Source organism: Vipera ursinii, assembly GCF_947247035.1.
Source record: "Vipera ursinii genome assembly, chromosome: 5".
Lineage (NCBI taxonomy): Eukaryota > Metazoa > Chordata > Lepidosauria > Squamata > Viperidae > Vipera > Vipera ursinii.
Window position 1 is genome coordinate 41626524 of NC_139518.1, and position 26469 is coordinate 41652992.

The 26469-nt window shown below is 41.8% G+C and overlaps 1 protein-coding gene across 3 annotated transcripts; it reads right to left on the minus strand.

Moving 5' to 3' along the window:
• Positions 1-1430: 1430 nt before the first annotated feature.
• SCLY (selenocysteine lyase) lies at positions 1431-26455 on the minus strand. 3 transcript variants are annotated; one of them, XR_014492643.1, is made up of 14 exons: positions 26372-26455; positions 22619-22751; positions 21975-22087; positions 16130-16230; positions 15724-15910; positions 14189-14316; positions 13079-13243; positions 11815-11921; positions 9106-9142; positions 8071-8154; positions 7268-7370; positions 6632-6707; positions 2467-4462; positions 1431-2107 (listed from the first exon to the last, which is right to left on the minus strand). XR_014492643.1 is itself a non-coding variant. In XM_083363574.1 (13 exons), the coding sequence occupies exons 2-13, from the start codon at positions 22714-22716 to the stop codon at positions 4318-4320; spliced, it is 1344 nt and encodes a 447-aa protein (XP_083219700.1). In that variant the 5' UTR covers positions 22717-22751; positions 26372-26455; the 3' UTR covers positions 1431-4317. The 3 variants fall into 3 exon arrangements, 1 of the variants encoding a protein (XP_083219700.1); XR_014492644.1 differs by lacking the exon at positions 26372-26455 and having other exon boundaries at positions 22619-22892; XM_083363574.1 differs by having other exon boundaries at positions 1431-4462.
• Positions 26456-26469: the final 14 nt, after the last annotated feature.

The following is a 26469-nucleotide window of genomic DNA, read 5'->3' on the forward strand; positions in this document are numbered from 1 at the left end:
CTCATTGAGGCAGTTATAAAATCATCTGAAAGTTATAGGGGTTTTTTTCCTACTTGCCCAAAAAATGCAAAGTATCACATGTAGTAGACACAATGCTCATTGTATAAAAACTGCTTCTCCCAAATTAGACATATATAACAAATCACTAAGCTATAAGAGAAGAACTGGAAATGTAAAAACTGCTGCTCAAAGTTATATTTGTTTAATTTCAGTAGCACATACTTTTACATAAATATGCACAGAACTGTGATAATGCATTTTTTATTCTGTGTGTATATGTACTAGACAGCTCAATAATATCCAATAAAGTTTACTTCCAAATAAAAATGTTAAAAGATTCAGTATAAAGCCTAATGCTTAATACTTCCCATTAAATTCAACAGACATTTAATCCACAGCATACAATGTAAATCAGGGATGTCAAACTGTGGGCCGGATGCATCATAGCAAAACCACGTCCACCCCATTGCCGGCAATGGCAAAAAAGTCATGATACGTCGCGACACGTCATGTGACATTGCGAGTTTGAACATCTCTGATGTAAATGATTCAATCTTTACATTAATGGATGGGATATATTGTAATTTAGCAAATTAATGAATGGCTAGGAGAAAACATATTGCATTATTTTAGTAATGTCCTAATATTTGTCCTCTCTACAATCCTGCAGGGGTATGTAAAATGTTCCCGTTGCAAATAATGAGAAAAAAATGTTCACTTCCTTTGGCATTGACTGACCTTGCAATGTCTTGTTTCCACACAGTGGCACACTAGATACAGCAGGCTCTTTCAAATCCACAATCCTATTTTAGAATATGCCATCTCTCATAATGAGGAACAACTGATAAATGCCAGAATGCAAGTTTTCAATGATGAGGGTTAAATATACATAGCAGTAAAATTCAACAATTGCTGGCATTCACATAGTCAAACAGCAATATATATACAGGGACTACAATTATGTGTGGTGTAAACAAAGTACAACTCTTCTCTTGTTTCTCTTATCAACTTACTTTCACACTATTCTCTTCACCTTTTTCAGCTGTTGTATCTTGGCAAGTTGCTCCATCACATGCTGGAGTTGCCCCACTGTTTATTTTTGGTTCCCAAGAAGCTTTGCTTGCAGAGCCAGAAATCTGAGAAAATCCTCCTTGCTTGCTTATGATGCACGAAAGACTAGGTCCTGATTCAGAGCACTATTTAATTCTGATTGCTATCAGCAGCTGGTCTTGTTCCTTGGTAGCTAATGCAAGCACTTTGCTTTCCCATCTATCTCAGCTTTATTACTGATTTTCTTACTTTCTCTGATTTTTTTTATATATATCAAGCAGGTGATGTATGTTTCTGATTACTTTGTAAAGGATGATAGGAACCTGAATTTCTGTTGGGGGCTTAAGAAAGGAACACAGGCCTGGCAAGAGGTAGCATTTTTTGATTTTATTAATTCACTTTTCTCTTGTGACATTAACTCCTAAAGTGTCAAATGTACTTTAAATGGACTGGTCAAATGTATAGCAAATTTTATACTCCAATTTAAAAAACAGCAAAACTTCAACGGTAGCACTGTTACAGTGCAATTTTATCTGTTTTATGTATTCATCAATTATAGGCTACAAAAACCTGAAGAAACTTTAATTACTATTTTTCTTTTTGAATTTCCTATGTCTACATTTGCTTTTTTAAAAATGCAATTCCATATTTTCATCATTTTCTGGGTCACTTGAGATGGAATGGTTTTACCCTCAAATACAAATACAATAGCTTATACAAGTTCAATAAGCAAATAAAATTGGCAGAAGCACTATGTTATATACAAACATTTTAATCCTTTTCAATATCAATTCCTCATGACAAACTACACCGTATTCTGTATTATCGTTTGCACGTCTGAATATTTCTCCATCCATATTACCTTGCTTAGACAATCTTCTACCAACTCACAGAATTTTCTTGCTCTAATGTTTACCACTTATGATGTTCAACTTATTACCAATCACTCCAGTTTTCCTATTAGAAACATCTTAGTCCATAATTAGTTTCAGTTCAATATTTTTTTGATCTATTATTCAAATTTCACAGAAAACATACAGGTTCTTAGAAAACAACACTGTACCATCTAGATCAGGGGTGTCAAACTCAATTTCATTGAGGGCCACATCAGCATTGCGGTTGCCCCCAGGGGGCCGGGTGGGTATGGCCTGGGTGGGTGTGGCCTACTGGGTGGGCGTGGCTAAAGTGTGTATGGCCTACTGGGTGGGCATGACCAGCTCTACATCGTTCGCATCAAGGGTGCCTATGGGGGCCTGGGCAGGAGTGGGACAGATCTGAGGGTCTCTGGCAGAAGGAGGGTCTCTGGGTCAGGGCCAAGGCAGTGGGGGCCGTTCCCTCACTGTTTCCAGGATGGCTTCGGGGGCCGGATGAAACCACTTTGCGGGCCGGATCTGGCCCCCGGGCCTTGTGTTTGACATGTCTGATCTAGATGCAGATACACACGTTTTTACCTCCTACGTACTGCCTTCATCACAAACATTCCGTATAAATTTATCCATGAATGTATATAACTTTTCTTAATAAATAAATAAACCTAATGCTGGATCAGGGACAGAAATAGATGAGGGATCAAGTCAACAGCCAGGAAAAGGAAATTGTTTCATGAGTCTTTTGCAAATCAAGAAATGTTTCATATTTGGGGTTTAAAACAAGAACCGGTCAAGCTGTCTACTAAAACAAATAATACTATGAAAGGTTAGTGAGTGACCTATACTGGAGAAATTTCCTATTAAAACCTTAGCAAGTACAATACTAAGAAACCAAACATTACCTCTTTAGCTCCTCACTATTAGCAAACAATGTTACAGTGAATGCAGTAAAAGTAAACAAAACACACAAAACAATATACCTTATTCCACTTATTCAAGCCAATTCCAGCATATTTCTGAAATTCAACACTTAAAGAAAATACACATGTATACCCAGCTGCCATTATCTCTCCTGCTGTGGGATTTTTCAAGTGATAACAGATCTCCTATTTATGATATTTATGACTTTTTATGTTTTGTAACAAACAGTGACAGTAAAATCCAGCATCTATCACAGCACCAGCTTCCTCTCAAAAGGGAATTACTGTTGTGGGTAATTCTGTCCTCTTGCCATCCATACAGAAAGGGACAACTATCTCTGATTCAGAACCCCAAAATCCAAGTTGCCTTCAGCATGATTTACTTTTCAGTTAGTTAGATTTTGCGAAGCTCAAGGCAACATGTTTAGCTACATAAAACTATAAATAACTCTGTAATGCTAAGGTAAATGGAAGGAAGCCGGCCTATATGTAACCAGTATTCTGGTTTTGTCTCTGTTATTTAATACTAACAGATGTATTATAGATTATAGATTATAGATGTATTGTACATTCTTTCCCAGTACATATACATACATTTATTTGAGTAGAACAATTTATTATTATGCATTTCTGGGTTAAACATAGACATCTCCAAGGCAAATCCCTGATTCTTTCAAATTTAGAGATTTACTTGACCATATATGTATGCATATGTCTGGCAGATACAAGTGTATATGAATATAAATGCATACATCTTCTAACTATTGTATTAATATCTATGGAGATTCTCTTTCATCCACGTCGCAATTGTCCCAAAGGTGCTTTTTCTAAAAAGCAACTGAACTTTCTTCGGTTTCTTCTTTGAAAATGTTTCACTTCTCATCCAAGAAGCTGAAGAAGAATGAAAAGTGAAACGTTTCAAAGAAAAAACAACCCCAAACTAGTCCAGTTGCTTTTGGGAAAAAGCACCTTTGGGACAAAAATGACCTGGATGATTGAGAATATCCATAGACCTGAATGAAGAAGCTTCTTGGATGAGAAGCAAATATTTTCAAAGAAAAAAAAAGCAAGTCCCGTTGCCTATTGGAAAAAGCACCTTTGGGACAACCATTATATTCACATTTTTCGGCTCAGGACCAACTTAAATATCCAGTAGAAATATTTCCTTGTTCTTCCTTCTGTTTGGTAAAACATGTTAAAAAGTGTAATTCACCAACTGGATTTACTAGTGCTGAACTCAAGAAAAAAAAAGTGCTCATAGATGCAGACAGTGCTCCAAGGTATTCAAGAGCTGTAAACAAATTACTTGATGTTCAACAAAAATTCTGTTTCACTAAATTGATGGGAACACAATAATTCACAATATGTCAGATGTAAGTATGGCAGACAGAGTATCAGGAGCTCACTTCCTGACATTGATGAACAGAATGTTTTGTTGTTGTTGTTGTTGTTACTGTTGTTGACTGTAAGTGTCCAGCCTACTGTAACTCAGCCACAGCCTGTTTCAAATCTTCTACAATCAGATCCACATCTTCTTTGCTTGTATTTCGGCCCACACTGAGGCGTATGGCATTCTGTGCAACATTATAAGGAATTCCAAAGCTAAGCAGAACAGCTGAGGGCCTGAAAACAGACACAATTAAAGCAAAATATAACCTTTAACGGTATTTTTACCATACTGGTCTGAGAAGCATATAGAGAAAGGAAACAAATTAAGCAGAGCTTGTTGTCCAATATATATATATTTCTAAGATATTTTTGTTTCAATAGAAATTCAAATATGGTCAAATTTGTATTCTGAGGTCTACAGAATTTAACAGAAATTAAACTACACCATGCAATTCAGTAATTCTGAAATTTCTTTGTTAATCAGATTAATGTTCAATAATAAATATGGATGACAAGCTAAACATTAAGGGCTTTTAAGTATGGAGAAAGTGGAATTGCTATTTATTGTTATCACTTTAAAACTGATAAAAAGGTATTATATACAACACAGTTCTAATGACTTATGGAACCAACTGTAAAGGAAGGTTGTGGATTTTTAAGACTGTATGTTATTGCACAAGCTAATAACAAATTTAAACTTCAAATCTAGATCTTTATGTAGCCAAAACAGAACATATATTAAGAAGCCAGTATGAAAAGATTCAGAAGAATCATAATTGTATTTAAAAGGATGCTTTTTAAAAAAATTAACCATTTTAACTACAAGAACAGATAAATTTAGATTTGATTATATTTAGCGACTATGCTATAAACTGACTGGTGAGACAGAGAAAAACAAATAAATAATAAACCGGATTATGGATTCAAGTATCATGAGTGGCAGCAAAGCTACTAAAATAGGTGTCTTCAGTATTGTGTAGCTACCTTATTTACATTCCAAAACGCCTATAGCAATTTTAACAATTATTCTATATATTTCAGAGTATGATTTTAAGTCTTTTGAAAAGAAAGATATAAATGCAAAGTACTTATTTTTATACTAACCTGTAGTATCTGAAATACTGTATACAGCACACCATATGGGAAACAAGTTACTTTTTGATACTAGGCACATCAATTTACATTTCTCTGCGTAGTCAGAACAAAATCATTTTACAATATCCTAATTCCTTGTACTCCATTAATTATGTAGGCCATTGCCCCGAAAAGAGAGGGCTATGTGGATTTTGGAAAAGATTTGTTTACAGTGGTACAAGGCATATGCTCATCACTAGGAATAAACATATGTCAGCAAATTGATCAATTTTCATAATGGCTTTGGTAGCTAAATCAAAATACTCTTAGCTTCTGAATAGCCAATTCTTTTCCTACTTCTGCAGCATCAAGGCTGCATAATCTCTCTCTCCTCACATCTTACTCTTAAAGGCCCAGGAAAAATAATATATATAATTTAAACTGGTATCAGATCCATGGAGGAACCCAATTATGTAAATCATGTAATATTTGTTCCTATTGCATAGATAGAATAATGGACTGTGAATGGTGCTTATTTCTTGGATAATAGTATAAATCAGTGAGGAAGGGAGGCAATTACAGTGATGCAATGGCTATAAATATTTATCATAATCTGTTTGTCATGTGCCATTACTAGCTCTTAAGAATATAGCGGTTAGAATGGTTGACTAACTGCTATTTGGAAGCTTATACAGGAGGAAAAACAGATTTTCTCCAACTAACAAATACTGCACTTAATTGGATAAATGCCCTATAGAACACTTATTCCCATTCTCATGAACTAATTTATTTCAAAATGTAACCTATAACTTATATATATCTTCTTACAATTCCTCATACCTTACAAAATTGACTACATATTTCCATAATACATGGAACACAATGAGCTCCTTTTATATATTGTTATATCCATGTACTATTGTTATATCCATGTACTCTATGCTATACGCTAAATAAACACTAGTTCTTAAGTAACATAGGTCAGTGTCAATTAGTTAGCAGCACTAATATTGTTACCATGCATAGCTTGCTTGTTAAGACAAAGGTGGCAACATAATGTGAGTTGGGTATGGAGTGTGGTTGCTGTGGCTCATGAAATTCCAAAGGTATGGATAAAGTGGCACAAAACACTATCAATAGTGTCTTTCTTCACAGCAGCTATAACATTACCATCACCACTCACCATAATTCTTGGGTAATATGAAAGATTGAGAGCTGTTATGACTCTAAGTGGTTAATTCTTCGTAAAATACACACACACACACACAAACTTCTTTACATATGCCCTCCAATTGCAGGATATCTAGTTCCACAATACTGGCTACTTACTGGTCACCCTTTTCAGAGTGGCAGGCTGCCCCAACACTGGCTAGCAAAGTCCTACAACGGGAGAGCACCAGCCAACCTACAGAAAAAACAAGATATATATCTGCTCTCTTCTCATGAAGTGCCTATGGATCTAATTATGGAAGAAATACACAAAATTTGCTTGTAGTTTTGCCTATGTTATCAAGTATAACTAAGATATAAGTTTAAAAATCAATCCTTGTTCGTATTTTGGTAGAATTGGCTTCTCATGAATTTTGACCAACCAGTGGTTAGGACCACATATATAAAATTGCTACAACCAAATTTGAACATGTGAAATATACATTTCAAAACATGTTTCAGGGACAAAACAGCACAATGTCTTCTAATTACATAATTCATTTTAAAAATTCAAGAGAAGGAATTTTAAAAATTTGTATCTTGCATCTGTAGTTGGCATTTTCATAATGAAATTACAATGCAAATTTGACTAAGCACACAATAGCATGCTGACAACACCCTGATTTGGTCTAAGGCAGAGACATTAGTTTTAAAAGCGATTAATACTAAATGTTGTATTGATCACTAAATACAAAATCCCATAAATCAATCATAGACTAGTTCTTAAAGAATAGTGCAAATAGACATAGATGTTACCTTGTAGACCTGAGCCCAATATAGAAAAATTACAGGTGTTGCAAAGTCGTTTAGAATCTTCCAGTCGACAGTTAAAATGGATATTTTGTCTTCCAAATATAGTCTAGAATACGAAGTAATACTTTTTATAAAATGTCAACTTATTAATACACACACACAACTATCACAGATATTGATGAATTGCAGAAAAAATATAAGTATGTTATAATTTTAGATCCATAAAGAAATAAAAATATTTATGGGTAGTATTGCCCCCTGACAGTAGAACAGCACTCACAAGATTACCTATCACCTTGCACATAGGTGTGGGAAGAATATCTGAAAGGTCTTGTGTTGCTCGAGCAAGTCAAAGTAAGACATATGTCACCATTCTTTTAGTAATAAATTCCAAGAAAGACAATGTAAAGGGGCTTCAGTGCTATTCCATTACAAAAAAATGGCAGTTCTGCAATATTCATTGGGGTCAATCCAGACATGATACACGCATCTGTAGTCTGAACCAATGTGTTCCCTGTGTCATTTGCTATTTTCAGCATTCTTGCCCTTTGACCTGCTTCCATTTAGATTGAAAGGCATCACTGTCCCATGACTGTATTTAGTATAGGGCAGGGGTAGGCAACCTTGGCTCTTTTATGACTCGTGACACGCTGGCTCAGGAATTCTGGGAGCTGAAGTCCACGAGTCATAAAAGAGCCAAGGTTGCCTACCCCTGGTATAGGGTAATATAGCTTTCTGATGTCATCTCCTGTTCCCATATAAAGACTGCAGAACTATACAGAAAACAGGTGGATGACTGAAATTACTTCAAGCCTTTTTTCCAGATAATCCCGAACTTTCCTCATGTGAGCTTCATATAACTCAGAGTTTTCAGTCACCAATTCAGCTGCCTGCAATAGAAGGCAAGAATAACAGGTTAAATATTAGAGCCAAATTCGAAAGGAATCATTGTTTCCTTGTTCACTTAACCATATGATGTTTATTATCGTTAGCCAAGGTAGACAAAAAGCCAATGAATTCCTCCACAGAATTCCCCCAAATTTCCCAATAAAACCCTATACCTACAAAACAATCTTAAAGATAAAAAGTAATCAAAAATGTTGGTGTATTCTGCAGTATGGCTGTACACACTTCAAAAATAATTGGAAGAAGCCTGAAACTCTTTTTCAAGTCTCCAAAACCTACACTTTTAAAAATCAATAACAGGTAGGTCCAAAATGTTTTTTTTTCTTTTTTGCAAATTATTTTCAAAATGTGCAAAGCATATTTTACATTACCCACATTCAACAATCAGAGCCATTTCCTAGGAGGGAGGTATCAGAAGAAGGCAAATGACAAAAGCACTGGTTCCTGTGGACTCTACTCCCTGCCATTTGTTTATAGACCAACTTGATGTTTTACTTTTAGTCTGATAAGCTACTTGCGCAGCTGCAGAGACTGAAAACTAAAAAACTAAAAATGGTAAAAAAAAATTGGTGAGATTGCTTTAAGCCCTTGATTGCAACATCCTCTATTGGTATCCCACTATATGTTAAACTAACCTGAAAGTCTAAGTCTAGGTCTAGAACTTTGGGTCTCCATGCAAACACAGAAAACATTATGAAGACTTGGCTCAAGAGTCTAGAAACTAAAGAATATTTGCATTGGCTAAGCCCAAGCAAAGAAATTCAGAGAATCTGGACAGTTATCGTACCTTACTACAGTTATATGTGTGCTGCATTTAAATCTATGACTTGCTGATATCTATTTCCTCTTTTTAAACAAATAAAGACACACTTATTCAATAAGACAGCTTTTATCCACATTGCATATTTGTATCATTTACCATTTTTTAAGCCTACCTTGCCAAGACCAGCAATCATTGGAGTATTCTCAGTCCTAAAAAAAAGTAGCTTTGATTCATACACTTTAAGCTGCACAAATACAACTGTGTGAATTGTTTAATACATTACACACTTAGCATAACAACCATGTTACAATATTTCACTAGTATTAATGTAGGAAGTAAATAAAATAAAAACTTCTAATCAGAAGATCCTCTTATTTTTCTATTTGCATTTTTCTTCCAAATATTTCCTTTGGATACCTTTTCTTGCATACTCTTAAAACCTACTTATTATTCACTATAGCACAGAAGTGCAAAATGTGTGGCAGGGCGGGTGTCAGTGCTGCCTATGATTCCTCTTCCTTAGTTTCTCAGGCATCAGCCTGACCTCTACTCTTCATAAGTGCCTATTCTCTACTGCTCTTCCAAATTCCTCACCCTCCAGTTTCCCCTCTACTGTGCTCACTGCTGCCTCCATCATCTTTCCTACCTGCTGTTACTTCTACTTGCAGCTTCTCTTCTTTAACCTACTGTTGTGATTCAGGGTCAGCCTGTGGGTTCGGCAGTTGGGTCGGATGATTCAGAGGAGGAGGGGGGGGTGTTGGAGACCTTGCTGAGGATAGTATTGAGGCTCCGCAGAGCCCTCAGCCAGGCCCCTCCCATCTTGTCACGACGCAGACCCAGCTGTGTGAGCCTGACAGCGTGGATGAAGATGACCCACAGCTGGCCCTGTTCAAGGACGCCCGATGCAGGAGGCAGTCAATCAGGAGTAAACAGAGGAAGGCAATGGGGCACCTTGGAAAGAGGCAGAGAGCAGCCACACCCTGAACTGTTTAAAAGGGGAATGTGTGGGAGGGCTGGTTTGCTGAAGGCAACCGTTTGAATAGCTCCTGTTTCATGGTTCGTGTTTGCTCTCTTTGCTCTGTTTTATGTTAATAAATTTGGCAGGCTTAGTTCCAGCCTCTTGCCGTTTTGTAAAAGGGGTTGTCCCTGCCTTTTCTGCAGGGCCGGTAGTAGGCTGGTACAGAACACCTACCTGATTCCCACCTCTGTTTCCTACCTACCTAGATAACTCTCATCCTTTGTTCCTGTGATCTTTACTCATTGTCCTCAACTGCTAAGCTTGTAAGCCGCCCTGAGTCTTCGGAGAAGGGCGGGATATAAATGGAATTAAAATAAATAAATAAAATAAAATAAATTGTATTTGCTTCACCGCTGCCTCAGTTCAGTTCCCCTCAACCTTCTGCCATCTCAATTCATTTGATGCTCTTCTGCAACCCTTATCCTAGTGCATTTCCTTTCCTTTACATATTTTCTCTGCCTGTTTGTTTATTTATTTATTTATTTATTGATGGGATTTATATCCCGCCCTATCTCCCGAAGGACTCAGGGCGGCTAACAATAAAACATATAATAAGTACATAAATCAAGATACTCTCAGCATAGCCTGCTCTCTCGTGCATTATTTATTTTTCCCCCTCTTCTTATCTTACTTGCATTTCCTTTTTATTTAAGACAAAATCAGACAACTGGAATTCAGAAGCAGAGCACTGAAATATATAGGGATCCATCTATTTAATTTCCAATACCTTTTGATTCAGAGATTTAGAGAGAGGTGTTTTTGTGTTTGTACTGAAGAAACTATTAGCGACTTTATCAATTGGATTGAGAGAGAGATGGAGGGGGGAGAGAAAGATGAATGGATTTATGCAATAAAACTTTAATTTTTAATGATTACCATTTTTTAAACTGATTCTGTGCCATCAAGTTGTTGTTGACTCTTGGTGACAATATAGACAGACCTTCTGCAAGACAATATATCCCCTTCAGGTCTTTCCATGGCATACACGGAAGCTGGGTCCATCCAGTTTACTTCTGGTCTTTGCCTTTTTTTCTCAAGACAGTTAGGTCTTTGCATAATTTGTGTAAAATGTAATAATTTCAGCTAGGTTATTTTGCCTTGAGTGAGAACTATGGATTGATTTGTTCTAGGATTTATTTGATTTGAAAAATAGAGAAAGAGAGACTAGACAACTAGCCCAGGACAACTAGCCAAATCTTGCACCACTAAAATATAAATCTCAGAACACCATCAAAATGTCACATCTGTAGAATTGCAGGCCACAAAAACAACTGAGGTCTCTATTATCCAACCCTCAATTGTCAATTACGTGGTTTTTTCATGTGATTTTTTTTATAAAATACAAGCAAATTGTTACTATTGTATTCTCCTATGCAGTATGAAATTATGCCTTTGAAGTGGCAATAAAGTGATCATCTGTCTCCAGCATTCACCTACATTATTACTGCCCAAAATTGGTGCCTACTCGCTTTAGCTGAGCAGTTGGGATGACCTTCATAGGTATCTTGGGTGATTCCGCTGAGAATATGTGTTCTTGGCATACATTGCTTCACTGACCTCTCCCAAAATCCTCTGATCTGCCACAATGTGGAAGCATAACAGGGTAGTTTTATTTACTTGTACTTATTATTTAGTTTTACTTGCTCAATAAAAATAAATACAAATAAAATAAAATACTCCATTCCTGTTCATGATGGGTTTTGCCCCACTACCCTCTTTTAGATTACAATCCTGAACATGTCATCAAGCATGGCTACCTGCTCTTGAACCAAAGAAAGTTGTACATCCTGCTATAGTGTCACAATGCATTTGGTTGGTCTCTAACAATTCAGTTGGTACATCCATTGCTCCTGTTCACCATACCCTGGGCGAAAGCTCCATTCCTGTCCGCCTCCAAATAGCATGGGGTGAAGAGGAGTGTTCATACCAAGTCCTCGAACATATAGGGCTCCAATACGTGGGGCGTAAAACTGCAATTATAAATCACAACAGTAAAAGTAATATATAAAAGCTGAAGGCAGATAAATTATAGTTAACAATGCAGATAAACGTTCCTGATAAGAACACTTATTGAACAGAGTAATGAGTATAGAGACTTCTTCAGCAGATAGTTGGCAGAGACATTTAAGCAAAGACAGCCATTGGCCAGAGAAGAAGAATGCACTGCAGATCCTCTATTAAGCAAGGATATTGGACTAGATGTCGTGAACGGTTTTTTTCCAACTTTATAATTTTGTCCTCCTGTAAGAATTAAGAGGAAAATGTAACAGGAGTAATGCAAATGATAGACGTTTTATGGAGTGGAAGAAAGCATGCTTAAGAAAACTTAAGCATGTCACATTGAAGAGTCCTAAAATTCAGTGGGGGAAAAAAGATGTTACTCAAAAATTATTCCTGAGGGCCATCTACTGGAGAATCATTAATGGACCAACTAAGCTTTCTGAAGTACCATTAAAATCAAAGAATGATTCTATTCAGTCTCTGCTTGAATAATGCAATGTAGGGGAGTCAAACATCTCTCTGGGTAATCTCAGCTTTATATAGTCATTTCCCTCAATGTTCTCATTACTTCCACTTCTTGATACTACAATTGGCTAGTATCAAGTCAAACACAACAGATACTCTTGTACCTTCCTTTTTGAAAAAGAAACTTACCAAGAATTTCCTAGAGATATCACACAGTGTGCCGCCCTAAGATGTGGCATAATTAAAGACTTTATTACTACTGTTTTGCTCCTTTATATTCTGCCTACCAACATGCATAGTAAGATTATTTATAGCAGAGTTTACTGTACAGCAGGCATGTCAAACTCGCGACGTCGCGTGACGTATTGCGACTTTTTCCCCATTGCCGGCAATGGGGAGGGCACGGTTTCATCGTGAGGCATCTGGCCCACGGGCCGGCAGTTTGACATGCCTGCTGTACAGCTATCCAACAAAAGACTTTCCAACAGTATGTCACATGAGATCTGTAAGAGAATACAGTTTCCAGAAATGACAAACCAAATTAGAGGCACAGTGGCTTCTAATTTAGTAATTGAGAACTACTATTCTTGGGTATGAAATTCTCCAAAGTTCAGAAGAGGTCACAACAAGGAGATAGTAGCCCAAACAAAGAAAAATATACCTTGTGTCCTACAATAGTGAGGTAATCTGCTCCCAAGTCCTGCACATCTACTCGCCCCTTTCCAATCATCTGGGCTGCATCTGTGTGTACTAAGATCCATGGCAGACCAGAGGCCTTTCTCTTGTGGTTAATAACTTCAATCTGCTGACTGAGTTCTGAGATGGGCTGAGAAAAAAGTATCCTGTTAGGTGTCAGTAGATATAATTTTATCAAAAATACTACTTTCCCTCCCTATTAGTATTTAGTAATTCATTTTTGGAACTACTGAAATAGAAAAGATGTTGCATCAACTAATATGCTCTATCACATTGGACATAATTCTAGTCTCTCATAATTGAGGAATAGGCTATGACTGATAGGCCTATTGTTATACTGGTATTACCATCTTTCTCCAGTCATAATTGGTGGAGCAGTGGGCTAATGCCTCCTTTAGTAACACCAGCTGCCTGCAATTAGTGCAGGTTCGCATCCCACCAGGCTCAAGGTTGACTCAGCCTTCCATCCTTCCGAGGTAGGTAAAATGAGGACCCAGATTGTTGGGGGCAATAAACTGACTTTGTAATAATGCCGCTTGGCGGGGGCCGAAAGCCCTAATAAGCAGGCATATACATAGAATGAAGGCTATTGCTAAGCACATTGGTTTGTGCTTAAATTGTAAGCCGCCCTGAGTCTTCGGAGAAGGGCGGGATATAAATGGGATTAAAATAAATAAATAAATAAAAATAAAATATATTGTCAACATTTGCCTGTCTCCATAATATTAGCATAACTGAATCTACCTAGTAACATAATATTGATCTTGTCTACTTATTTAGCAAATTTTATAATAAAAACTAAGCCATAATGTATTGCATACATATCTAGCAATTTAATAAACAAAAATCTAATAACCATGCTGGCAAAAATAAAGTCATTGTTGTAAAATACGGGACCAAGAACACTGGCATAAATAACAAAAAAATAAGAAATTTGAAGATATTAAATGTGAAGAGCAGCCACCCTGAAGAACCTGTTTTGACATATCTTTGGCATTAGTTCTGGAGAAATCTCAATTAATTAAAAATCTCAACTATTTTTCTTAAGTTTATGAGCTATAAATTTACAACTCACCATCACAACCCCAGTTTCATTATTTGCTAGCATTACAGAAACTAAACACGTAGTTGGATGGATTGCTGCAACAACATCATCTACTTCCACTCGCCCGGTCACCTTTGATACTTGCACAAAAGTGGCTTCTACAAACCAGCATAAAAAGAAGAAAGTCATGCCACAGTTCAATTTTTTGAAAAGCAGTTGCTATTTTTCTTACAGTAGGTTTGAAGGATTCTCCAATGGGTATCAGGTAAGTTCCAGCCAAAATGCTGATAACAGAGACTGCAGAATTTAGCAGTCATGAGGAAACCTAATAATTTACAGGTTTAAAGGCAGAATTTAAGGGAAAAAAGGGAACTCCACAGGAACTCAGCAACAGCTTGAAAGCAGGGTATAATTTAGGTCCTTTATTTTATAAAATATTTTGAGTTAAGAAAACACTTATAATCAATTTTTTAGGTGCAAGAAACCAGGAACCAAGGTTGTTCAAATGAGTAGAAGTTTATTCCATGTTAGGTCTTTCAAGAATCTGAACTACTAATGATCAAGGCAAATTGGCGGTAGATAAGAGTCAATGGAATTCAAGGAGGGCTGGACTTAGATCTCTTACGGGCACGAAGGGACTCCAAACTGATAATGCCCTTGACACCAACACCACCCCCACCCTCAACTCAGCCTGGTCATTTCCTACAAATCCATCTCCATATAATTAAATAAAAAAGGAGGGATACAATTCTAATAATAATTTAATCTCATAATAATGATAACACCATATCATCTTTTTAAGGTAGCCAAGTCACGAAACAGATCCCATAAAAATTACAGGAACTGTATCATTATAGGATATAATAACAGAATCTTGAAAGCCTGACAGGAGATTTCCTCTGACCTCTCTTATACCAAAGAGAATCAAAGCAAGTAATCTTCGAGTTTCTGCCTCACACCCTCTTCTTCCTAGACCAAGCTGTTTTAACTTTTTTTCTGCATTCCTTCTTCAAGTTTATAATCATTATCTTCTACATTTAATAGTCTAAGCTAGGATGTCTGAATGAAATGCATGTATTTTGCCTCCATAGAATAAGATGGCCTTGATGGAGATAACACAGGAACTATTGTTTAGGCAAAAAGATGTGAAGTATTTTTAAATCCAAAATAGCCAGATAACATTTGGAAGCATCTCACACAGAAACTGCCCCAATTCACCAAACTATAAGGAAGAGGGGTACAGCACAATCAGATTTGCAAGATTCCATGGATATTTAAAAAAAAAAACACAAAGTATTTTTAAGAGTTGCAGATGCATACTTGTTCCGAATACTCATCTATCCATAAAGAAACAACAAAGGTAAACTGGGGGTGACAGACAATATCCTAAGACCATAAATGAGATAGTGAGATAAAGAAACTCATAAGTTCGTGCTCTACTAAATTTGTATTTTGTGAATGGCCATGCTCACAGTAACAGCCGTTCTGTGAAACATCCTCACCTTCATTTCAAAAGTGCCACCAAAAATGTTGATGGCCCTAGTTACAAAATGTCAATTGCTCACCAGCTTTTTGTTCCTTCAGCAGGTGCTCTACAGGGAGACGAACTGAATCATGTTCAATGCAAGATATAATGATATGTGGAAGTGTTCCTAAAGACTTTTCTTCGTGGTTTTCTCTTGTTGCAACAATACTTTGTTTGCTGCTTTTCATAAAATCCTTCACTGCAGAATGAATCACTAAGTTATTTGCCTGGAGAAAAAGAAAGAAGTACAAATCAGATCAAAAAGTCATTCTGTAGGATAGAGGTAGATTTTTCTTTGAGCTAATTACTATTTTTTGCAGATTTTTCTCATCCAAAATTTCAATTCCAGAAAATAAAAATAAATCTGACTAAGCTTAGTAATTAAAAGGCATTTTAAAAAAATAACAACCATATCAAAATAGTGTTAACAACATCAAATATCTTACTTCTGTCCCTCCAGAAGTGAAAATAATGTCTTGGAACCGTCCTCCCACCATTTTAGCCAGACTTTCACGAGCTTCATTTATGATCTTCTTTGCTCTTTGACCTGTGGAGGCAAGACACAAAAATGTATCATATAAGGTAGATCCTGGGATTTTTGTTCCTCACAGTAAAAGCATGTGCATTTTAATTATGGGCTTTTCTCCCAATTGCAACTAAACATTGTACAGAGATGTCCTGGCAACACCACTTTTCAGTCCTGTACCCATGAAATTATCTTCATTTTATTTCCCAGTCCGTAAATGAGACAGGCTTAAGCTATCCTTTGATCTACTAATGTTAAAATGGCATTTTCCTCCTTAAATAAACAACACTCAACACTAGCCACAAGGTGTGCTAAAATGATACTTCTCTTCCCACTGTTTTGGGCAAAACATAAATTACAGCTCTGAAAGTTATCCAACCATTGTTGCCCCAAAACAGTACGTATTAATGATACTACGTTTAATAACATCCCAGTTATGGCTACAAGATGCTAAGAACACATAGCTAATTTTGTAAAGGCTGCTGCTTTGAACTGTAAATCCCAGGTGGGGCTGATGGTTTGACTAATTTTACATACCGTATATACTTGAGTATAAGCCGAATTTTTCAGCCCACTTTTTGGGCTGAAAAATTCCACTTCGGCTTATACTCCAGTCAACAAAAAAAACTTACCGAGGACTTGTGCGCGGCCGAGGCTTTGGTGCTTCCGGGATCGCCCGCACCTCTCCCAAGCCACCGCCGTCCGAGACCTGCCGAAGTTTGGGGAGGTTTGGGGAGGTGCGCACGCACCTCCCCAAACTCCGCGCCTTGCCTGCCTGCTTCTTTCCGCAGCGGAAAGAAGCAGGCAGGCAGGGCGCGGAGGAACGGAGACTTGCCGACGTTTGGGGAGGTTTGGGCGCCTCCCCAAACCTCGGCAGGTCTCCGTTCCTCCGCGCAGACCTGCCGACGTTTGGGAAGGTTTGGGCGCCTCCCCAAACCTCCCCAGGTCTCCGTTCCTGTTTGGGGAGGTTTGGGCGCCTCCCCAAACCTCCCCAAACCTCGGCAGGTCTCCGTTCCTGTTTGGGGAGGTTTGGGCGCCTCCCCAAACCTCCCCAAACCTCGGCAGGTCTCCGTTCCTCCGCGCAGACCTGCCGACCTTTGGGGAGGTTTGGGCGCCTCCCCAAACGTCCCCAAACCTCGGCAGGTCTCCGTTCCTGTTTGGGGAGGTTTGGGCGCCTCCCCAAACCTCCCCAAACCTCGGCAGGTCTCCGTTCCTCCGCGCAGACCTGCCGACGTTTGGGGAGGTTTGGGCGCCTCCCCAAACGTCCCCAAACCTCGGCAGGTCTCCGTTCCTCCGCGCAGACCTGCCGACCTTTGGGGAGGTTTGGGCGCCTCCCCAAACGTCCCCAAACCTCGGCAGGTCTCCGTTCCTGTTTGGGGAGCTTTGGGCGCCTCCCCAAACCTCCCCAAACCTCGGCAGGTCTCCGTTCCTCCGCGCAGACCTGCCGACCTTTGGGGAGGTTTGGGCGCCTCCCCAAACCTCCCCAAACCTCGGCAGGTCTCCGTTCCTGTTTGGGGAGGTTTGGGCGCCTCCCCAAACCTCCCCAAACCTCGGCAGGTCTCCGTTCCTCCGCGCAGACCTGCCGACCTTTGGGGAGGTTTGGGCGCCTCCCCAAACCTCCCCAAACCTCGGCAGGTCTCCGTTCCTGTTTGGGGAGGTTTGGGCGCCTCCCCAAACGTCCCCAAACCTCGGCAGGTCTCCGTTCCTCCGCGCAGACCTGCCGACCTTTGGGGAGGTTTGGGCGCCTCCCCAAACGTCCCCAAACCTCGGCAGGTCTCCGTTCCTGTTTGGGGAGGTTTGGGCGCCTCCCCAAACCTCCCCAAACCTCGGCAGGTCTCCGTTCCTCCGCGCAGACCTGCCGACGTTTGGGGAGGTTTGGGCGCCTCCCCAAACGTCCCCAAACCTCGGCAGGTCTCCGTTCCTGTTTGGGGAGCTTTGGGCGCCTCCCCAAACCTCCCCAAACCTCGGCAGGTCTCCGTTCCTGTTTGGGGAGGTTTGGGCGCCTCCCCAAACCTCCCCAAACCTCGGCAGGTCTCCGTTCCTCCGCGCAGACCTGCCGACCTTTGGGGAGGTTTGGGCGCCTCCCCAAACGTCCCCAAACCTCGGCAGGTCTCCGTTCCTGTTTGGGGAGGTTTGGGCGCCTCCCCAAACGTCCCCAAACCTCGGCAGGTCTCCGTTCCTCCGCGCAGACCTGCCGACCTTTGGGGAGGTTTGGGCGCCTCCCCAAACGTCCCCAAACCTCGGCAGGTCTCCGTTCCTGTTTGGGGAGGTTTGGGCGCCTCCCCAAACCTCCCCAAACCTCGGCAGGTCTCCGTTCCTGTTTGGGGAGGTTTGGGCGCCTCCCCAAACCTCCCCAAACCTCGGCAGGTCTCCGTTCCTCCGCGCAGACCTGCCGACCTTTGGGGAGGTTTGGGCGCCTCCCCAAACGTCCCCAAACCTCGGCAGGTCTCCGTTCCTCCGCGCAGACCTGCCGACCTTTGGGGAGGTTTGGGCGCCTCCCCAAACGTCCCCAAACCTCGGCAGGTCTCCGTTCCTGTTTGGGGAGGTTTGGACGCCTCCCCAAACCTCCCCAAACCTCGGCAGGTCTCCGTTCCTCCGCGCAGACCTGCCGACGTTTGGGGAGGTTTGGGCGCCTCCCCAAACGTCCCCAAACCTCGGCAGGTCTCCGTTCCTGTTTGGGGAGCTTTGGGCGCCTCCCCAAACCTCCCCAAACCTCGGCAGGTCTCCGTTCCTCCGCGCAGACCTGCCGACCTTTGGGGAGGTTTGGGCGCCTCCCCAAACCTCCCCAAACCTCGGCAGGTCTCCGTTCCTGTTTGGGGAGGTTGGGCGCCTCCCCAAACCTCCCCAAACCTCGGCAGGTCTCCGTTCCTCCGCGCAGACCTGCCGACCTTTGGGGAGGTTTGGGCGCCTCCCCAAACGTCCCCAAACCTCGGCAGGTCTCCGTTCCTGTTTGGGGAGGTTTGGGCGCCTCCCCAAACGTCCCCAAACCTCGGCAGGTCTCCGTTCCTCCGTGCAGACCTGCCGACCTTTGGGGAGGTTTGGGCGCCTCCCCAAACGTCCCCAAACCTCGGCAGGTCTCCGTTCCTGTTTGGGGAGGTTTGGGCGCCTCCCCAAACCTCCCCAAACCTCGGCAGGTCTCCGTTCCTCCGCGCAGACCTGCCGACGTTTGGGGAGGTTTGGGCGCCTCCCCAAACGTCCCCAAACCTCGGCAGGTCTCCGTTCCTCCGCGCAGACCTGCCGACCTTTGGGGAGGTTTGGGCGCCTCCCCAAACGTCCCCAAACCTCGGCAGGTCTCCGTTCCTGTTTGGGGAGCTTTGGGCGCCTCCCCAAACCTCCCCAAACCTCGGCAGGTCTCCGTTCCTCCGCGCAGACCTGCCGACCTTTGGGGAGGTTTGGGCGCCTCCCCAAACCTCCCCAAACCTCGGCAGGTCTCCGTTCCTGTTTGGGGAGGTTTGGGCGCCTCCCCAAACCTCCCCAAACCTCGGCAGGTCTCCGTTCCTCCGCGCAGACCTGCCGACCTTTGGGGAGGTTTGGGCGCCTCCCCAAACCTCCCCAAACCTCGGCAGGTCTCCGTTCTTCCTGCCGACCTTTGGGGAGGTTTGGGCGCCTCCCCAAACCTCCCCAAACCTCGGCAGGTCTGCGCGGAGGAACGGAGACCTGCCGAGGTTTGGGGAGGTTTGGGGAGGTTTGGGGAGGCGCCCAAACCTCCCCAAACAGGAACGGAGACCTGCCGAGGTTTGGGGAGGTTTGGGGAGGCGCCCAAACCTCCCCAAAGGTCGGCAGGTCTGCGCGGAGGAACGGAGACCTGCCGAGGTTTGGGGAGGCGCCCAAACCTCCCCAAAGGTCGGCAGGAGGAACGGAGACCTGCCGAGGTTTGGGGAGGTTTGGGGAGGCGCCCAAACCTCCCCAAAGGTCGGCAGGAGGAACGGAGACCTGCCGAGGTTTGGGGAGGCGCCCAAACCTCCCCAAAGGTCGGCAGGAGGAACGGAGACCTGCCGAGGTTTGGGGAGGTTTGGGGAGGCGCCCAAACCTCCCCAAAGGTCGGCAGGTCTGCGCGGAGGAACGGAGACCTGCCGAGGTTTGGGGAGGCGCCCAAACCTCCCCAAAGGTCGGCAGGAGGAACGGAGACCTGCCGAGGTTTGGGGAGGCGCCCAAACCTCCCCAAAGGTCGGCAGGAGGAACGGAGACCTGCCGAGGTTTGGGGAGGTTTGGGGAGGCGCCCAAACCTCCCCAAAGGTCGGCAGGAGGAACGGAGACCTGCCGAGGTTTGGGGAGGTTTGGGGAGGCGCCCAAACCTCCCCAAAGGTCGGCAGGAGGAACGGAGACCTGCCGAGGTTTGGGGAGGTTTGGGGAGGCGCTCAAACCTCCCCAAAGGTCGGCAGGTCTGCGCGGAGGAACGGAGACCTGCAGAGGTTTGGGGAGGTTTGGGGAGGCGCCCAAACCTCCCCAAAGGTCGGCAGGAGGAACGGAGACCTGCCGAGGTTTGGGGAGGTTTGGGGAGGCGCCCAAACCTCCCCAAAGGTCGGCAGGAGGAACGGAGACCTGCCGAGGTTTGGGGAGGCGCCCAAACCTCCCCAAAGGTCGGCAGGAGGAACGGAGACCTGCCGAGGTTTGGGGAGGTTTGGGGAGGCGCCCAAACCTCCCCAAAGGTCGGCAGGAGGAACGGAGACCTGCCGAGGTTTGGGGAGGTTTGGGGAGGCGCCCAAACCTCCCCAAAGGTCGGCAGGAGGAACGGAGACCTGCCGAGGTTTGGGGAGGTTTGGGGAGGCGCCCAAACCTCCCCAAAGGTTGGCAGGTCTGCGCGGAGGAACGGAGACCTGCAGAGGTTTGGGGAGGCGCCCAAACCTCCCCAAAGGTCGGCAGGAGGAACGGAGACCTGCCGAGGTTTGGGGAGGTTTGGGGAGGCGCCCAAACCTCCCCAAAGGTCGGCAGGAGGAACGGAGACCTGCCGAGGTTTGGGGAGGCGCCCAAACCTCCCCAAAGGTCGGCAGGTCTGCGCGGAGGAACGGAGACCTGCCGAGGTTTGGGGAGGCGCCCAAACCTCCCCAAAGGTCGGCAGGAGGAACGGAGACCTGCCGAGGTTTGGGGAGGTTTGGGGAGGCGCCCAAACCTCCCCAAAGGTCGGCAGGAGGAACGGAGACCTGCCGACGAGCCGCAGCCACACAGGGTATTCCTGTGTATTCAGGCTTGCAAAATGGCGGATCGAGCCTCTGCTGGCGGCAGAGGCTTGCAGAACGGCGGATCGGCTTATACTCGAGTCAATAACTTTTTCCAGTTTTTGGGGGTGAAATTGGGGGTCTCGGCTTATACTCGAGTCGGCTTATACTCAAGTATATACGGTACTTTTAAAAATTTATTTTATTGCTTTTTAATAACACATAAAATCTGAATGTTTGCTGTTTAATTATATGTACATACACATGCAACACTGCCTACTATCCTACCATCTTTTCCAATCAGCCTGCCCATGTATTATTTTTTAAACAATGAAAAATGCAGTGTTACATGTGTATGTACATATAAAATTTAACAACAAACATTCTGATATAAATGTTACTAGGGCGATCTCTATTTTCCATAGTTACTACTACAGTAGAAGTGACTGGAGACTGTAATGATTCATCATTCAATGTTTTTTTTTATAAATCTTTAACTGCTACACCAATCACCCTTCAAGATTAGAAAAAAAAACCCTTTACCACTAGACATGCTTATATCCCAAAAAGATGCTTTCACAAAACACTTCCATATAATCTTGATCAGACCTGCTTCATAAGAACTGCTAGGATTGCCCCATGCTTCATACATGGCTTCTTTAACTGTCTCAATCACTTCTGGTGCCAGAGGGGTGGTTGCATTGTAATCCATATAAATTTTCCTATAGGAAATAGAATGGAAAAATGGTTATCAACAGAAAGAGGAACAGCATAGATTAATACTGTCACCTTCACACAAGATTGCAGTGTGTATTTTGGAAAATGCTTCTTTGACAAATCTTCTCCATTGCTACCCACTTTTCCAAGCAATGACCCTATTTCACCTCCAAATGCTACAAAATTGTTTTTTAATAATACCTCCTTTGAAAAACTGTCATAAAATTGAGGAAGTGGACTGCCTCATGAAAGCCCTTTGATACATTCATTAATTTTGAAAGCATTCTGTATATAGTTATATGACTCTGAATCTGACATTTGAAATTGGCTAATAATCTGGGTGATCTGAATATTCCAATCCAGGATAATGTTCTTGAAATGAGTTTTGCAATCCCATCCTATGCAAATTCAGTTTAAAATAAGCCCCACTGAGTTCAACAGGTTTTATTGTAAAATAAATCATACATGAAACAGCAAGACCTTAGTATTTACATTAAAGGCAAAGACCATAAGTTAGTAACAAATAAGTTACATACCTGTTTGATGAGATATTATTTTTTCCAGTATAGTTTACTTTCTCATTGGTTTCCGTTCTTTGTTCCACTAGTACGATCTTCAAGGTGGTCTCTTCCATTCTCAGTCAGCCTCCTTGTGAAACAATGACCTGTGCTGAAACAAAAAAATGTATCATGTATCTATCAAGATCACAATTTGTTTCTCTGCGATGTCCTGCCAGCTGCCCAGTTCAGGTACTTGCAAAGAAGGCTAAAACTCCTTAGAAATGCCTGTAAATAGGCATGTTGGCTTCAGAAGAAAGACGCACAAAAGAATACAGTGCAGGTAGACAGAATGAAGGGCTATCTTATATGTTTGGCAGTAATTGCTTCTAGGTAACAAGTGACTGGCAAGGAATGGAGCAGAGAACACATGGCTGGGAGACCTTGAACCCAGAGCATCCATGGTCAGGGAAAGGAATCAAGGAGATCCTGAATTTGGTTGCCATTATCTTTTTATAACTTTGCTGTCAGAAAGGCATTAAGATCGCCACAGTTTATTTTCAAAACACTTGTGTCCCCAGGATCCTAGATTAAATTGACCACTAGGTGCCACCACATGACTGATTTCATCATTATTGGCAACGCTCAGAGATAGGTAGCCAGATGTTAATTTAATAATTTCAAAACTTCTCCCAAGAATTGCACTCACTGACCTTCATACTTTTGGTGACTATATATACATAGTGCATTAGTTTATTCAGGAAGGAATATACAGAAGCTGGATATATGCAAAATATAAAAGATGGACATATACAATCCATCTTCCCTTATGCCCTCAAAATAGAGAAGTAATGTGAAATCCTTGGCATACTGTTCTCAGGGAGGGCTACAAAGAACTATTATATGACAAAATAGAGTCAATATTGGGTTAAGTGAATCAACAGTAAATCACCTGACTGTATACAAACTGTTGAAAGATGATATGGCCTCTGAGATAGCAACAGTGAAAAGAATCCATTATATTAGCAAGTTATATTGGCACATTAGTTCAAGCAGAAGCAAAAATATTTTTTTAGGTTTTTAACTAGGTATTAATTTGTATGCACAAGTTATTCAAAATCCCTCCGAATCCAGCAATCTTTTTCTGTCAAAGGTAAAACAAACATTTTACGGATACAAGTAAGGTATAAGATTAAGTAAGGCTCTCTTCTGTAATATCTCAAGCTCTGTTGTTCTGATTTAGGAGGTAGCAGAGTTATAACAATAAGAAGCCAACCATTGCTTCATTCTCAGTTTTCTCTCTTTTAAAGACATTTAATTTGTAGCCATTGACAAAGCTTATGAAAGTGAACTCCATTTTTTAGCCTAGTTTAAGACATGGGAAACTCATGACTCTCTACATATAATTAAATTATATCTCCTAGCATCCTTCAACACTGGTCATGCTATTGAAAGCTACAGTTTAACAATAACCATACTGAAATAGGGAACTTATGTAACATTTTAGTTTTGCAGGAACTTGCATTGCCTTACTAAAATCAGCTGACATAATTAGTGCAGCATTAAGACTAAACAATGAAATGTTGTATAATATACAGAGCACTTAATTCTCATATACTTGATAGTATTTGCAGCAACTTTATATACTATCTTTTCCAATATGCTCATCCAAATCTGTCCAGTTTTCAACTTTTCCATCTTCACTCCTTTCTAATCGCTATCACTCAGCAGTTGCTTCTCGAGAGCATCACCGATTTATCAAAAATAGCTTTGGAAATGGTTGCTTCCTAAATGGCTGAGCGGGGTGTAACGCGAGTCTTTCAATAAGCAATCATCCAAAATACACCTATTAATGTCTATATCGAAGTTTAGTGCCGATCTTCAATTTCCTTAATATCCAAATATAAAGAAATGGGTAAATTAAGAAAGAGTTGGATAACAGCAGTAAAAACTTTCATTAGTCAAAAATAAATTAGCTGATTAAATATTTGACACAACATTCCAGTTCCAGTATTCTGTAATTCAGTTTAAGTATCTTTAATTAAAATAATTTAATGTTTTCTTTACGTCCATCTTCCTTCTGTTTTTAAACTACAAGTCCCCTAGGAGAAGGCTCATACTTTCGGATTCCTTGAGTACGTTATTTAATAGCACATTTACTTTAAACTATTAATATATTAATATAAATAACAATCTTATATTAAGTTCAACAAATCTGTACCAAGGGTATCTTTTAAATTTTTACTTAATCTGATAATAAAGAGAAAATTGCACCAAGCAAAATGATGGCACAATATCAAAAGATAAGCTTTTCTCTCCAGAAAAAAACGTAGCGCATCACTGTGTACAACATCCTAGAAAGAGAAATGGAAAAGCTGTCAATCACACAACCAAGTGAGCTTCCCACCAGGGTTAAATATCGAAGACTTCAACTAAGCGACACAATTGTTACACAAACTTCGACGTAACCCTTGGTTATTGAGGAAAATACTCTAAACCAGGAAATTTCAAACTTGGCCCTTTTATGATTTGGGGACTTCAACTTCCAGAATTCCTCAGCCAGCGTGCCTGGCTGAGGAATTCTGGGAGTTGAAGTCCACAAGTCATAAAAGGACCAATTTTGAAGACCTCTGCTCTAAACGCAAACCAGTCCACACCCTCCTCCTCAGCCCTAAGTGATTGACTGCAATTCCAGCCATTGAAAAATTAAGCTCACATGCAGCAAGAGAAGCTCTAAGCTTCTGTGTACAATAGAAAAAGTGGAAAAAGTGCAAAGAGCAACTAAGATGATTAAAGGCCTGGAGACTAAAACATGGGAAGAACGGTTGCAGGATTTGGGTATGGCCAGTCTAGAGAAAAGAAAGACTAGGGGCAACATGATAACAGTATTCCAGTATTTGAGGGGCTGCCACAAAGAGGAGGGGGTCAATTAATTTTCCAATGCACCAGAAGGCAAAACAAGAAACAATGGATGGAAAACTGACCAAAGAGAGAAGCAACCTAGAATTAAGGAGAAACTTCCTAACAGTGAAGGCAATTAATCTGTGGAACAGCTTGCCTTCAGACATCCTGGGCATTCCATCATTGGAGGTTTTTAAGAAGAGACTGGACAGTCACTTGTCTGAGATGATATAAGCCTATACTATAGGGCAGGGGTCTTCAGACTCGGCCCTTTTATGACTCATGGACTTCAACTCCCAGAATTCCTCAGCCAGTGTGCCTGACTGAGGAATTCTGGGAGTTGAAGTCCATGAGTCATAAAAGGGCCGAGTTTGAAGACCCATGCTATAGGGTCTCCTGCTTTGGCAGGGGGCTGGACTAGAAGACCTCCAAGGTCCCTTCCAGCTAGATTCTGATTCTAAGCACTGACATATAAGCAGAAAGAACATCAGGCGCTTACTCTAGTCCCGCCCTCGTTGGCAAGGTGATGGTGCTCCCAGAGAAGAGTTGATTGGCCAATATTCGAATCTAGTCTTCGATTAACGGCAATTATGCAGATTCCCTTTGGAGGACCAGTCCATTCCCCACCGAAACCCAATTGGCTAAGAGCCTCCCTGTTTTTGTGAGTCGGCCAATTCTTTCGCCGATGAGGACGGTGCCATCTAATTTTAAATAACCTACTCCCCCCACCCACGCGATCCCTCTTCTTTTTAACCGTGATGTCGTTTATTAACTCCCCTTACTAGATGGTGGTTATTTATTTTAAATGTGTTGTTATTCAGTCGGTTCTTTTTCCCGCTAGGAAAAAAAAAACGTGGGCCTGTCAGTTTCCAAAACCCGATAGGCCCTTACCCACGCTTCGTCTCCGCTGACTAGTCAAAACGAAACGCAAGCTAGCTGCCGATTCCTGGTAGGTTAATACTGTTTCATCAGCCGCTCGTAGAAGCCTG